The 12,693-nt window shown below is 41.8% G+C and overlaps 2 protein-coding genes across 7 annotated transcripts in view; one reads left to right on the top strand and one right to left on the bottom strand.

The window, feature by feature from the left end:
* Positions 1-4,680, top strand: part of LOC120026854 (eyes absent homolog 3-like) — a 29,106-nt gene extending 24,426 nt beyond the window's left edge. For 5 of the 6 annotated variants that reach the window (XM_038971571.1, XM_038971568.1, XM_038971570.1 and 2 more), the window contains 4 exons: positions 423-546; positions 691-812; positions 996-1,096; positions 1,291-4,680. In XM_038971571.1, the coding sequence (XP_038827499.1) occupies positions 423-546; positions 691-812; positions 996-1,096; positions 1,291-1,371 (428 nt within the window). In that variant the 3' untranslated portion in view covers positions 1,372-4,680. The remainder of the gene's footprint in view (positions 1-422; positions 547-690; positions 813-995; positions 1,097-1,290) is intronic. The other variant, XM_038971569.1, reaches the window with a different exon arrangement.
* Positions 4,681-7,110: 2,430 nt separating this feature from the next.
* On the bottom strand, positions 7,111-11,733 carry LOC120027255 (XK-related protein 8-like). Its single transcript, XM_038972159.1, has 3 exons — positions 11,293-11,733; positions 10,659-10,849; positions 7,111-10,339 (listed from the first exon to the last, which is right to left on the bottom strand). Exons 1-3 carry the CDS (start codon positions 11,655-11,657, stop codon positions 9,777-9,779), a joined length of 1,119 nt encoding a protein of 372 aa, XP_038828087.1. The 5' UTR covers positions 11,658-11,733; the 3' UTR covers positions 7,111-9,776.
* Positions 11,734-12,693: the final 960 nt, after the last annotated feature.

The raw sequence follows: 12,693 nt of genomic DNA, 5'->3' as shown, positions 1-12,693 counted from the left end.
TGAATATTAATATCCGCAATATTACTTTGAGACGTTAAAGTTGATGCATTGTTCAAATAAAAACTGTATGCTTTTGTGTACTCTTGCCCTGTCATAGTATCGCCTGGGAGGAATATTCCTGTTTGTGCACAGTCATTTTGTTGTGTGCAGCATCCTGGAATGTAGAATCTAAGCAGACATTGATATAACAGCCAGACCTAAAGCCACATTCCAATAGATGGAAAAAGAATAGGGCGACGATGGGGAGGTTGTAAATGTGTTCCTGCGCCATCTCCTGGTTGCTGTGGTAATAACCTCTAAACGCCCTGCTCTGATGGTATTGTTTTTATATACGGCATCAATGCAAGAAATGAGTGATGCTATATTTGTGTTCTTGGGCCTTTCCTGGTAATAACACATCTAACTCCTCTGCTCTCCTCCAGGCCTGCTGAGTCCCATGAAGAGGGAGCTGCTCCTTCGACTGCAGTCTGAGATGGAAAATGTGACGGACGCCTGGCTTAGTACGGCACTCAAATCCTTGCTGCTCATCCAGTCCAGGTCAGCACAGTGAGTTTGACATTTTAGACATTCTATGTTCTTATTTTACAGTGTAATTTGATGGGGTTTTATTTTTTTTTACTGAAATTTGGAAGTGTATAGTAGTGGAGTTTATTGTGGCCTTACTCACTGTGTGTGCATCCGTGTCCACAGGGGTAAGTGTATGAATGTCCTGGTGACGACCACCCAGCTGGTGCCTGCTCTGGCCAAGGTGCTGCTCTACGGCCTGGGGGACGTCTTCCCCATAGAGAACATCTACAGTGCCACCAAGATAGGTAAACTAACACACAGACCTTAACCCATGTTCTCCATAGCCGTGGGGTTTAAAGGATTTGTATTTGATCCAAGGTGGATGAAATGGATTAAATCCAGCATTTGAGTATCTCAGCTGAAAGTCAATCTACTAGTGTGTGTCCTTGTGACTATTTACTTATGATTTTGCTGTGGTCTTTCTGTAGGGAAAGAGAGCTGCTTTGAGCGCATCGTCTCTCGCTTTGGGAAGAAGGTGACCTATGTGGTGGTAGGAGATGGCCGTGATGAGGAATTTGCAGCAAAACAGGTAGGCCTATGTGTATTTGGGTATCGGCTGCATATTACAAGGTATTAAGACTGAACAAACAGCTGGCAGTAATTCTTCTTTGTTGCATACAGTATGTCAAGTACTGCTGGTATTCACCATTTACACTCAACACTCCAGTAAATTAGTCTTGGTGTATTGATTTTACTGTTGGCATCTCTGCTCTGTTTTTGCAGCACAACATGCCTTTCTGGCGTATCTCTACCCACGGGGACCTAGTATCCCTGCACCAAGCTCTGGAGCTAGACTTCTTGTAGAGCAGAAGGGATAGAGGTCTGACACAGAGGGAAACAGTCAGTCACACCACTGTTCGCTTGTGGAGTGACTTCTTTTCTTTATTATTATTATTAGGTACTCGGCTCCACCCCAGCCCTCTGAAATACACACACACACACACCCTTACACACCTGCTGGCCCTAGTGAGTTACTCTTGCCCCAGTGTGATGGCCATGGACTGAACTGAGGTGGACTTGGGGATGGCAGTGGTTGGGAAGTAGACTGGACAGATATACTCTCTGATGCAGGGCTCCTGCCCAGCAGCACTCTCCCTATGGCAGCTATCCTGGCACTGGGCACAGCAGTCAGAGAGGACACAACTAAAGGGAAGAAGACAAACCTCTGGCTCCACAACCCACAGGCTGTTGTTCCTCTGTGTTCATCCCAAATGACACCCTATTCCCTATGCAGTGCACTACTTTTGACTAAGTAGTGACTATATATGGAAAAGGGTGCCATTTGGGATGCACACTGTCTCTCATTCGTGGATCGACCAAAGCAAAGGTCTGCAGCAATGTCGGGCATCACGGACGGACGCTTTGGATTGTTTTAGAGCCCTCAGTAGCTATACATGAAAGGATAATGTCACTAAATTAATTATTTTTATCATTTTTAGGTTATTTTGCACTCATTCCAAAGCTTGAAAACAGAATTCAATGTTACTGAGGCAGCATTGAGTGGGGTTGGTAATTGATTTAGTTTTTCTAAGCATATGATGAGATGGCTACTTAGGAATGACCTTCAATTGCCTTCTGGATGTAACCTTTCTACTAGCTATACTCTAGTACTGACAATGTCCTCCATGGAGATAGAATGTTGTGTTGATAGAATGCTCATTATAAAACCACCCTTCTTTCAGCTGTCCCGACCTCTCCACTGTGTCAGACTTCAACAGCCTAACAGTCTTCTGTGGTCTTTTTACATAAACTGATGTGTGGCAAAGACAATGACTCAATGAAGAACCTAGCCTGTACTTCACTGCATGATATCTATGGACCCCAGGTTGCTGTATATTATTACCTAAGATAAGCCAAACCAGGCCTTTCTGTAAATTAACTTTAAAAGACCAAGGATGGGCCTTCAAAACAATGTGTAATTTCTTCAGCATTGTGCTGAAGTTCTATGTGTGTACATGTCTACATAACCTTTTAGAAGCTGTCCCCACTGGGCTAACTGTTCCTCAGAGCACAGCCCTAAGTGTCCTTGAATTCCTGCAAAGGGACTTAAACTTGACAAATAGCATTTAAAAGCAGTTCGCTGAAAGGAATGGCAAATGGCACAATTCAATCACATGTTGTTTAAGATACAGTGCAATTGTTGTTATTGTTCAATACTGGAAATTATGTTAGACCAAGTCATTGTCTGGTCAATGTGGTCCTGATTACCTCGCATGACAGATTTTCCATCACAAAGATCAACTGCTTGAGTCATTGATAAATGGAAATGTGTGTAGGTCGCAATTGTATAATCAATCTATAGTTGATTTGTATGGTGCGGGTCACACACAAGCCCAGATGCCATTATTTCAATGTGGTGGGTAACTTACCAAAAATATGTGTTGAATTATTTCCCAAGTGTGACATCAGTTTCCAAATACCACAGATTTTCCTATCATCACATTTTGAATAGAGAAACAGCAGCATACAAAGATATGTCCCCAAGTTGGTAATTCATCTGTGAACTAGCTGGGGTGCCCAAAAAATATACAGCCGCTGTCTGTTTGCAGTGTAGTCAGTCGATCTACCCTCGTCATTATACATATTGGGGGGCAAAACAGGGATGATCGTGCAATACATTTCTGGTCAGTGGTAATGGTATGCCTGTTATTAACTGGTCTATATTTCAAGGGACATTTTGTTGCCGCATGTAGCTAGCTGGTCAAGAGAGGTGGTTAGAGGGTTGATATTATTAAACCCTGGTCTGTGTGAGATTATGACTAAACAATACTGAGCCTGAAGAAGATTTGCCAGTTTTACACACCCCTGCAGCTTGACCGTTAAGAATGTGTTCTTTGTGTATTTGTTTGCATCTTTCTAGAGTGTCTTGTACATATTTATATTGTGCCTTTTTAGCCATCTATATTGTATATGAATATATCATCTCTAAGGGAAATACTTAAGTTGTGTTAAATGCATTTATCAAACATGGTTGTTGTTACACTTTAGTTTAAGTGTTATTTTACTAATACCTTTTTTTACCGTCATTAATCGGTGCTGAAATCTTTTATTTGTAACTATCAGTAGCACTGAAAAGCTTACTGTATGTGAATAATGTATTTTTTTCCTTTTGAATACGTTTTATTTTCTTGTTTTGATTGTCCTGCCGATGACAAATGTTACAGCGGAAATTCTCTCCTTTAAAGACGATTCGCAGCTTTGTTCACCAAGTCATAGCATCCTTCCCTTTGTTGAAAACTGAATCCCAATGCTGTCACGTAGCATTTCTGAGTCGCTGTGACTGGCTTTTACTGCTTAGACAATCAAATCTGTATCACATGGTACTTTGAATGGTGCCCAGATCCACCGCCTATGGTGAAGCATGTATATAGACTTGCAGTATGTTTGGTGTATGTTCTCCTAAAACAGTACATGTTACTACCTAATGGAGTTAAGAGGAAATGGATGCATTGTAAAATTATGAATTAGATCCTTTAGAATGGAAGGGTGTTCTGGACATGGCATTTTGTGAAGTTGACACACATTTGGAAGTCAGCATACCCAAACCAAAATCCCTTTTATTGTTGAACTGATCATTAGATCATCTTTAGTTTTGTTTGCCTTTCACCCTTTTGGTTGGTATGATTTAGTTTGTTTTATGTTAGGTGTTTACGGTGCATGTATTTCTATCAGAGATGGTTTCTGATTTAAAGTACTCTGTTGCTACAAAAATTGATTGTTAAAAAAAAAAGCTGGGTCTGCTTTTTGCATTTCCCTTGGATTTGTGTTGAAGACTAAGAACTATGTACCATTTTATAAGTGCATTTTGACCAGTCTCTGTTGGCTGTCATTGTAGTGTTTTACATTTCAACTGTCAAATGCAAGGAGCTATGAAGGCACAGCTTTGTAGGGACATATCTGGCTCAACTTGATCATGTTATTTCTTGAATACTCAGCTAGTGTGACTATCTTCTGTAGAAAAAAAGCCTTGATGATTAAACATTGAAGTGACTTGTTTTCCCACCCCACTTTTTTTGTCTGGGACTGGAACACTGTTGAAGGCCCAATAAGGTTGTCCTGTGTATATTAACACTCAAGGCAATTGTAAATACAAATAAAATGACTTTGAAAGTGCCTGGTTTTCATCGTCTTTGCACATTTTATAGTCATGTTTGCATACAAAGAACAAAAAATGCAAATGTACACCATAAAGTGCTTCAGAACCTCTCACTAGCAGCTGTATGAAAATGATTGTGTGAGAGATGACACTTATTAAATCCCCTGAGTTAATACCATATAATCATAAAAATGTTCACGCTGGAGGCCCTGCTAACATTTCAGTATGTAACCCTGATCAGCTGTGGTCATGAGACTGCAGTAGTAAGAACTTCATGACAATGATACACATGTCTGGAATGTTTACCGTGCTATGGGAAGCTCAATTCCTCTAATAGTTTGCCCCGATTGACTTCAGAGGCTCTGTCCCCTTCCTCTGATGGAATCTACCACCGGCCCGGTTCAAATCCCAGCAGCATGCCACCCTGCATAATACTGCTGGCTTGCTTCTGAAGCTAAGCAGGGTTGGTCCTGGTCAGTCCCTGGATGGGAGACCAGATGCTGCTGGAAGTGGTGTTGGAGGGCCAGTAGGAGGCACTCTTTCCTCTGGTCTAAACAAAGATCCCAATGCCCCAGGGCAGTGATTGGGGACACTGCTCTGTGTAGGGTGCCGTCTTTCGGATGGGACGTTAAACGGGTGTCCTGACTCTCTGAGGTCATTAAAGATCCCATGGCACTTGTCGTAAGAGTAGGGGTGTTAACCCCGGTGTCCTGGCTAAATTCCCAATCTGGCCCTCAACCATCACGGTCACCTAATAATCCCCAGTTTACAATTGGCTCATTCATCCCCCTCCTCTCCCCTGTAACTATTCCCCAGGTCGTTGCTGCAAATGAGAACGTGTTCTCAGTCAACTTACCTGGTAAAATAACGGATAAATAAAATAAAAATAAAATAAAATCGTCGGCAGCTCAGAGATCAGAAATGTTTTGATTTCTGGATTAACAACCTTGTGCTATACTGGGGCACAAGGTTAAGGCTATTACTCAGTGGCTTTCTTCCATGCTATGCCAGAGGCCTGGGTCTAACGACTTCAAACTGCCTAATTCGGAGCTGCTAAAGCAGGATTTTAAAGAGCTGATAACTTTGAAAGACTCAAGACAGCGGTCAATCATCGTCTTTACAAATGTGATCACTGTCCTATTGCATGTATTAAACCCTTTGATGCATACAATCACATATTTGTGATCATTGTTGAGTGCACGGTCCCTGCAGCGAACCATCACTAATATGATTGGAACAGTAGCAACAGAACGTATGATGCAACAAACGCGTCTAAACTATCATTGTCTGAAAAGCATCCAAATAATGTTTTGTACTAATTGGAAATAAGTCTTCACAACTTTATTCCTCAATTTCATCTTTTATTGTAAAAGATAAACGCGAACATCATCCAATCATCACCCGAACACATCCACAGCCAAACTCATTCCATAAACCAGTCTAAATAACAGGTTGCGCTGACCAAAACATAAGTTAGTGACTTAACAGTCAGACTTATTTACAATGTGCCACATCTCTGGTGAGCACAAGGGAGAAATGCAATATTGTTTAGAAAAGAGATGCGTGTCAGCTAAATTAACAGGAGTTAAATTCTTTATGACGGCAGCCATGTTTGACAAGTAAATACTCCCTAATCCCAGAATGCATTCACTATAAAACGCAAATAAACAAATTCAACGATGGCTGCGCCCTTTGCCTGAAAAATTTAGATTTGTAATATGCTGAAAAGTGGCCAAACTTCAATGTACTTGTTATAGTGTATACGAGAACTGGAGCACATGACTTGACAAGTCATTTACGGTTTTTGACAAATCACAAAGCAAATAAAATGTTATCACCTCTCAGATCATCACTCCAAATAGAAGCCTACTGCCTAGCCTAACCATACGAAAGTTTATCAGGGTTGTCAAGTTTGGATGAAACCACTATGATGGGGGATTTATCAATAAATATGGGCAAACACAGGAGAAGTTTATAAGCTAAATAAAAAATAAAACCCCTGGAGGTGGGGGGGGATGCGCTGGCAACCCTGAGGGTACCATAGTTACAATCTGATGCCACGTTCAAACAACTCGGAACTCAGAAAGACAACTTTGAACTCTGGGAGAAAAAAACGCCGACTGGGATTCTTTTTTTGAACAGTCATCCAACTCGGGCCTCTTTCTAGAGCTCCAACTTTCCGACCTGAAGATCACTGACATCATGATTTGACCCCGAGGAGGTGCGGTATATAGCCAATATACCACAGCTAAGGGCTGTTCTTATGCACGACGCAACACGGAGTGCCTGGACACAGCCCTTAGCCGTGGTGCATTGGCCATATATCACAAACCCCCGAGGTGCCTTATTGCTATTATAAACTGGTTACCAACATAATTAGAGCAGTAAAAGTAAATGTTTTGTCATACCCGTGGTATATGGTCTGATATACCATGGCTGTCAGCCAATCAGCATTCAGTGCTGAATCAACCAGTTTATAATAACCTAATATCCAACGTTTCGACAGAAAAGCTGTCTTCATCAGGGTATAATGACAAACACTACGGGGCACTAGTTTAGTGTCTAAGGACACACACAGGTGTCTGTAATCATGGCCGGGTGTGGCCTGATATCATTGGTTAATTCCCAGATTCCCAAAAAACATGAATGGATAGCATACCATCGTAGATACAATTTGGCTACACATTTACAATGAGTAGCAAAATCACAATGGTTTCAGATCAAAGTCTACATTGAGACCAAAGGGCGCAAGGGTCTTTAAATGAAAGATCCAGGCATCCTCTTGTTGTAATAATAAATTGTCGAGGTCACCCCATCTCCTAGGGAGGGTGACATGTTCGATGCCGATATAACGTTGGGGCGAAATCGAGTGGTTCACTTCCAAAAAGTGGGCCGCAACTGGGTAAATCGAGTTTTTGCACCTGATGGTGCTACGATGCTCCGAGATTTGTACTTTTAATTCGCGCTTTGTTTTACCCACATACTTTTTACCACATGGACAAGTTATAAGATAAATAACTGCCTTAGTGGAGCACGTGATAACACCTTTGATAGGGATCTGTTTCCCTGTTTGGGAGTGTTTGATTGATCTACATTTTTAAGTGCCATTGCATTGAGCGCAGCCGTTACACTTGTAGTTTCCATCCAGTAGAGGCGCAAATAGACATTGTGCAGGGATATTTAAGGGTGGTAAATCAGTTTATCAATTTATCTGAGATTTCTGCCTAGCGAGAATACCACCAAGTGAGGGTCCGATACTGTCATCGGATCATAGAATGTGCCAATGTTTGTGAAAGATTCCCGTCATTTGTTCAGAACACTTTGAATAGCGTGTAGCTAGAACGCAAGAATGCTTATTTTTGCGAGACTTGTCCTTGAAAGAGCTTATGTCTCGATTAGTTTTGAATTTTTCAATGACAGTATTAATCTGACCATTTTTGTACCCCCTCCTTGAATTTGCTTTGCGTCTCAGACATATTTCTGTCGAAGTCTGATTGTTTTTTTGCAAATTCTTTTGATTCGACAGAATTGGCTATAGGGCAAACTGTTTTTCAATAAACTGTTACGATCAGTAGGTTTCCTGAAAAGATCAGTGTATAGAACATTATCCTCAAACAAAATCAGAAGATCAAGGAAACTGATTTGACGTGTGTCAGATTGTATAGTAAATCTCAGGTGCTCAGAACAAGAGTTAAGAGAAGCATGGAATGCCTGGAGCTGTTTCACTTCACCCCTCAATAGAACAAAAATATCAATGTACCGTTTCCAAATAAGAATGTTAGACAATATGTTTTGTTGTTGAGAGGATTGAAAATGGACTGTTTCTCCATGTAACCCACATACAAATGAGCATAGTTAGAAGCCTTAGTGGATCCCATAGCAGTACCCTTCGTCTGAATAAATAAATCATTTAGAAACATTAAGTAGTTGTGTGCGAGTACTATTTCAGCCAATGTTATAATGCATGCACTGGAAGGTAATTCATTAGGGTCACGTTGCAGAAGACAATGTTCCATGGCTTCAATACCGCCCTCGTGTGGAATATTCTGTATAACGATTCAACATCAAAAGTAACTAACAATGTATTATCAGGGAGAGGATCAAGAGATTCACTAATAGAGATCATACTGCTGGTGTCCTGGACAGTAAAGATAGTGTTCTGAAATTAGGAAGTGGGGTCACTTCTGAGTTTCTTGTAAGAGGTGTTGTCAAGCAGTTGTCTATGACACTCCTTTACATAAACTGTACTATCCATGAGTATAACCGACCCACCCTTATCAGCAGGGCGGGTAAGGACTGACGTATCGGATTGTAAATCAAGCAAAGCTTGTGTTTCATTCTCTTAAATTATGGAAGGATATGTACTCCTGTTTTGTTCTGAAGGAGATTACCAACATATTTTTCAACGAGTCTACAATATCTCTCAATAGAGTGATTGCGATTGGCTGGAGGTACAAAATAACTCTTACTTCTAAAAGGAGTTGGAGTATGTGCAGGTGAGCAACCTACATGTTCAGTAGAAATATCACGATTAGGGGAGCTGAAGTTTTCCATTAAACAGATGTTCCAACATCAAAAAACCACTGCTAGCCAGCACCTCGCCTAAACAGCGTTGCCTTTCTTTCGCCTCCAGATTCATCTGTAAAAGACACATTGGTCTCAGCATAACTCCCTGTCAAAATAAAGTCTAAATATTTTTTCTTAAAGGAACTTGGTATTTTCACCAGTGGGAAGAGCTGACACAGGCATCTGTCATTTGGATTCCATCTCCACATGTGACAGACCATTTAGTCATTGTGGGTAAATTGTGACTGAATGACTAATTGAGACTGACTGCAATGTCGGCTGCAATGTCAAACAAGACCATACAGCCTTCTCCATGTGTAGGAGGTCTCTGATGATCCATTCAGGAGTAAAAGTTATCAGCTAAGTTCCTCATCCTCTTATTGACTCTGATGACCGGTTCTGGAGGGCCTGATGAGGTTTTGACTGGTTCTGTAGGACCCATTCTATGGCTCATAAGCCTAGAGTCCACTTCGTCATGGCAATCTGAGGTGAGATCCTCTGGCTCAGACCTTGGCTCCGGCTCGAGGCAACACTCGTCTTCTCTTAGCTATGTGATCTTTGGGTGACTGTACTTGTAGTATATCACCTTAAGACCGAGCCCAACAATGTAGAATGAGATCATAATGCCAAGGATGACATAGGGATCTAGTGGCAGTTCTAAATATGGAGGGTTCTTCTTCATCTGCCACACCCAAAGACCACAAAGCATACCAATATCCACTCCTATCCAGGTGTGGTAGAGGGTGCTCTGGCACCTGGTGTCCCCCTTTATCACATTGAACCAGCTGAAATACCAGATGAGTCCTATGGTGGCCCGGTAGAGCCATTCTCCACCGGCGCTGTCCATGAAGTCTGTCTTGAGTCGCCAGGCGAAGAAAAAGAGAACCATCCAGGAAGACAGGAAGTGGGCAGTGATAAAGCAGGGGAAGGCTGAGGCAAGGAGGGCGACTGCTGCCACACGTGGACCAATAAGGAGCAGGTTCCACAGGAAGTAGACCACGGAGGAGAACCAGCCCTGCTTGGCCTTGTCAGGGAGGAAGGAGCGCAGGGAACGGTGGTACATGGTCACACTGACGGCGATGGCAGATGCTGAACCAAGTGCCTTCAAGACTGAGGGAGAGAGAATACCAACACAGGATGTTAAATAACAGACTGATCAACTAACTGACAATGGATGAAATTATAAAAATGTATCATAATGTTTGGAGTCTGTACTCTTAGATTATGAGTAGGGTCAGGAGAAAACTCTGAAGCCTAGTTACAGGGCAATACCAGCCACAATGTGTCATACCTCTAGGACTGTCACATTTGGCTCCCTATTTTATGCACTACTTTTGACGAGGGCACATAGGGCTCTGGTCAATGTTGTGTATGATATAGGGAATAGGGTGTCATTTGGGACGCAGTCTCTGTCTATACATGTATGTACTTGTGATGGGCTCAACCTCTCCCCTCTGGACAATGATAGTGATCATGAGGACAAGCTGTGGGGTGCTCTCAGAGAAAGCCTCGATGAGGCGCAGCAGGCTTAGGTCATGGGTCAGATACACAGCATCGCCGTCCATGTAACGCTTTCCACAGCAGAAGCCACATATCGAGATCCTCACCACACCAGCATATCTAGAATGACAGCCAAGCAGTATGTGTAACTTGAGACTTGATTTTATACACAATATTCACCATCTTAATTCTATAATACAAAGAAGTGTGGTTAATGGTGTTTCTGCCTTGAGATGAGTGGGAAACTCAGAGAACTGACTACTCATTTACTTCAATGATGTACTACTCCATGAATGTACAACTCTGACAATGTACTCTGGAATGTTTATGTATCATTTAAAACATGCTATTATGCAATTGTATTTGCTGTACTTTTCCTGTCAGCCGGGACTATTCCTTTCAACTGCAACACAATCAGTGGAGCAGAAAGGGAAACGGAGGAGAATTCTTTAAGGAGCCTTGCTTGCCAGACTCACAAGGACTCTGAAAACAACCTTTTTATATTATAAACACAGCCTGTGCTGTTTCCAGTTCAACACCAAGTTAACACAGTTGAACTCCACCTGAGGTAGACTCCCATCTGGAAAAGATGTAGGATCTTGAGAGAGCAGAGGTTCTTCACAAGGCTCTCAGTCCTGGTCTCAGTCCCGTCCTTGTCATAGTGGTACCACAGACAGCTGAAAGCCTGGACCAGGGCTGAGGAACCTAGGAGTAGAAACACCAGCAGTCCCATGAACACATAGTCCTCTTCCTGATAAAAAGACACCACCGCCCACGCGGCCAGTCCCACATCCAGGAGAAAGAACACCAGACCACTGACTGTCAACAGGAAGTCAGATACTGGGTACTTGAAGAGAAGGCTTCCCCCGTCCTCCTCCATGATGACTGAGTAAACCTCAATTCCACACGTTTGCAGTTGCTCTAGCATTTAACCACCAAATGGAAAAGCTAAAAGGAGAAGAAAAAACGCAGCCGCTACTTGTGACTCCTGCTCACTGAGTGACCCATCGACTGTGAAACTGAAGGTATGCAAACAGCAAAGTCCAGACAGTTTAAGTACACACACTTCCAAACAAATCCCCACTCCTTCAACATGTTTTGTGGAGGGAGAAGAGAAATATGTAAAGCACATTGACATACATAGAGGTAAGTTGTCCACAACCTGAGCAGATGATAAAAGACAAGCAAATGAACAAAGTTACTGAGGTCCCTATGGATCCTCATGTAACATACAGTTAAAGTACAAAAGTTCCATACTTGCTACTGCACTTCAATGTACATGTCTGAAGACCGAGGTGTGTGAGCATTACTCATTTGCCCACACACAGCCTGGTATCATAGACTAGATGTAACAGATTTAGTTTACTAAGACACTCAAAATAGTATGATATATATATATATTTGGTATGGTTACATAAAAAAAGGCTAAATGTAACATTTTACTAAATGGAGTGTCTCAGATATACATACAGAATAATACAAAATGCTCTGAGACCAGGTTGCCACATGATATGAGATTATAGTATAATGGGCCCTAACGCCAGGTTCAGCAATTTACCCATCTAAGTGTGTCCTCAAAATAATATCTAGAGAGAAAGTCTGTGTGTCTGGTACAGTGAATTCACTGCCCATTTAACCAAATGAAAACGGGAAACTCACCCACAACTTTATGATATATATTTTGTCAATTTCTTTAAGGACTCACCTCAAATATTGCCACCACCTCAGCACAAGCAAGCTGATGTTAGCCTGTAAGTAAACACAGGAGTCTTACTTAGTTGATAGTCATGATAGAATACATGACATGCAAAATACTATGTACATTGTTATTGTATGAGTGTTTATTCTTTCGTGACTAATACATCTTATTAGTCGATTTGAGTAAATGCATTCCTCGTTTATAGAGTACTCTTTGACTATACCTTCATAATTTAGTAGGTATTTTGGTAAATGTTATTTAGACT

This window comes from Salvelinus namaycush, chromosome 32 (genome assembly GCF_016432855.1).
Source record: "Salvelinus namaycush isolate Seneca chromosome 32, SaNama_1.0, whole genome shotgun sequence".
Lineage (NCBI taxonomy): Eukaryota > Metazoa > Chordata > Actinopteri > Salmoniformes > Salmonidae > Salvelinus > Salvelinus namaycush.
This window is presented reverse-complemented; position numbering and strand designations above follow the sequence as displayed.

Excerpts from the sequence above, each read along its gene's own strand:
- LOC120027255 (XM_038972159.1), bottom strand. The coding sequence starts at position 11,657 with ATGCTAGAGCAACTGCAAACGTGTGGAATTGAGGTTTACTCAGTCATC. Across the intron at positions 10,850-11,292 it reads CAGATGGGAGTCTACCTCAG|ATATGCTGGTGTGGTGAGGA; the intron begins GTGGAGTTCAAC and ends CTGTCATTCTAG. Across the intron at positions 10,340-10,658 it reads AGAGGTTGAGCCCATCACAA|TCTTGAAGGCACTTGGTTCA; the intron begins GTACATACATGT and ends TCTCTCCCTCAG.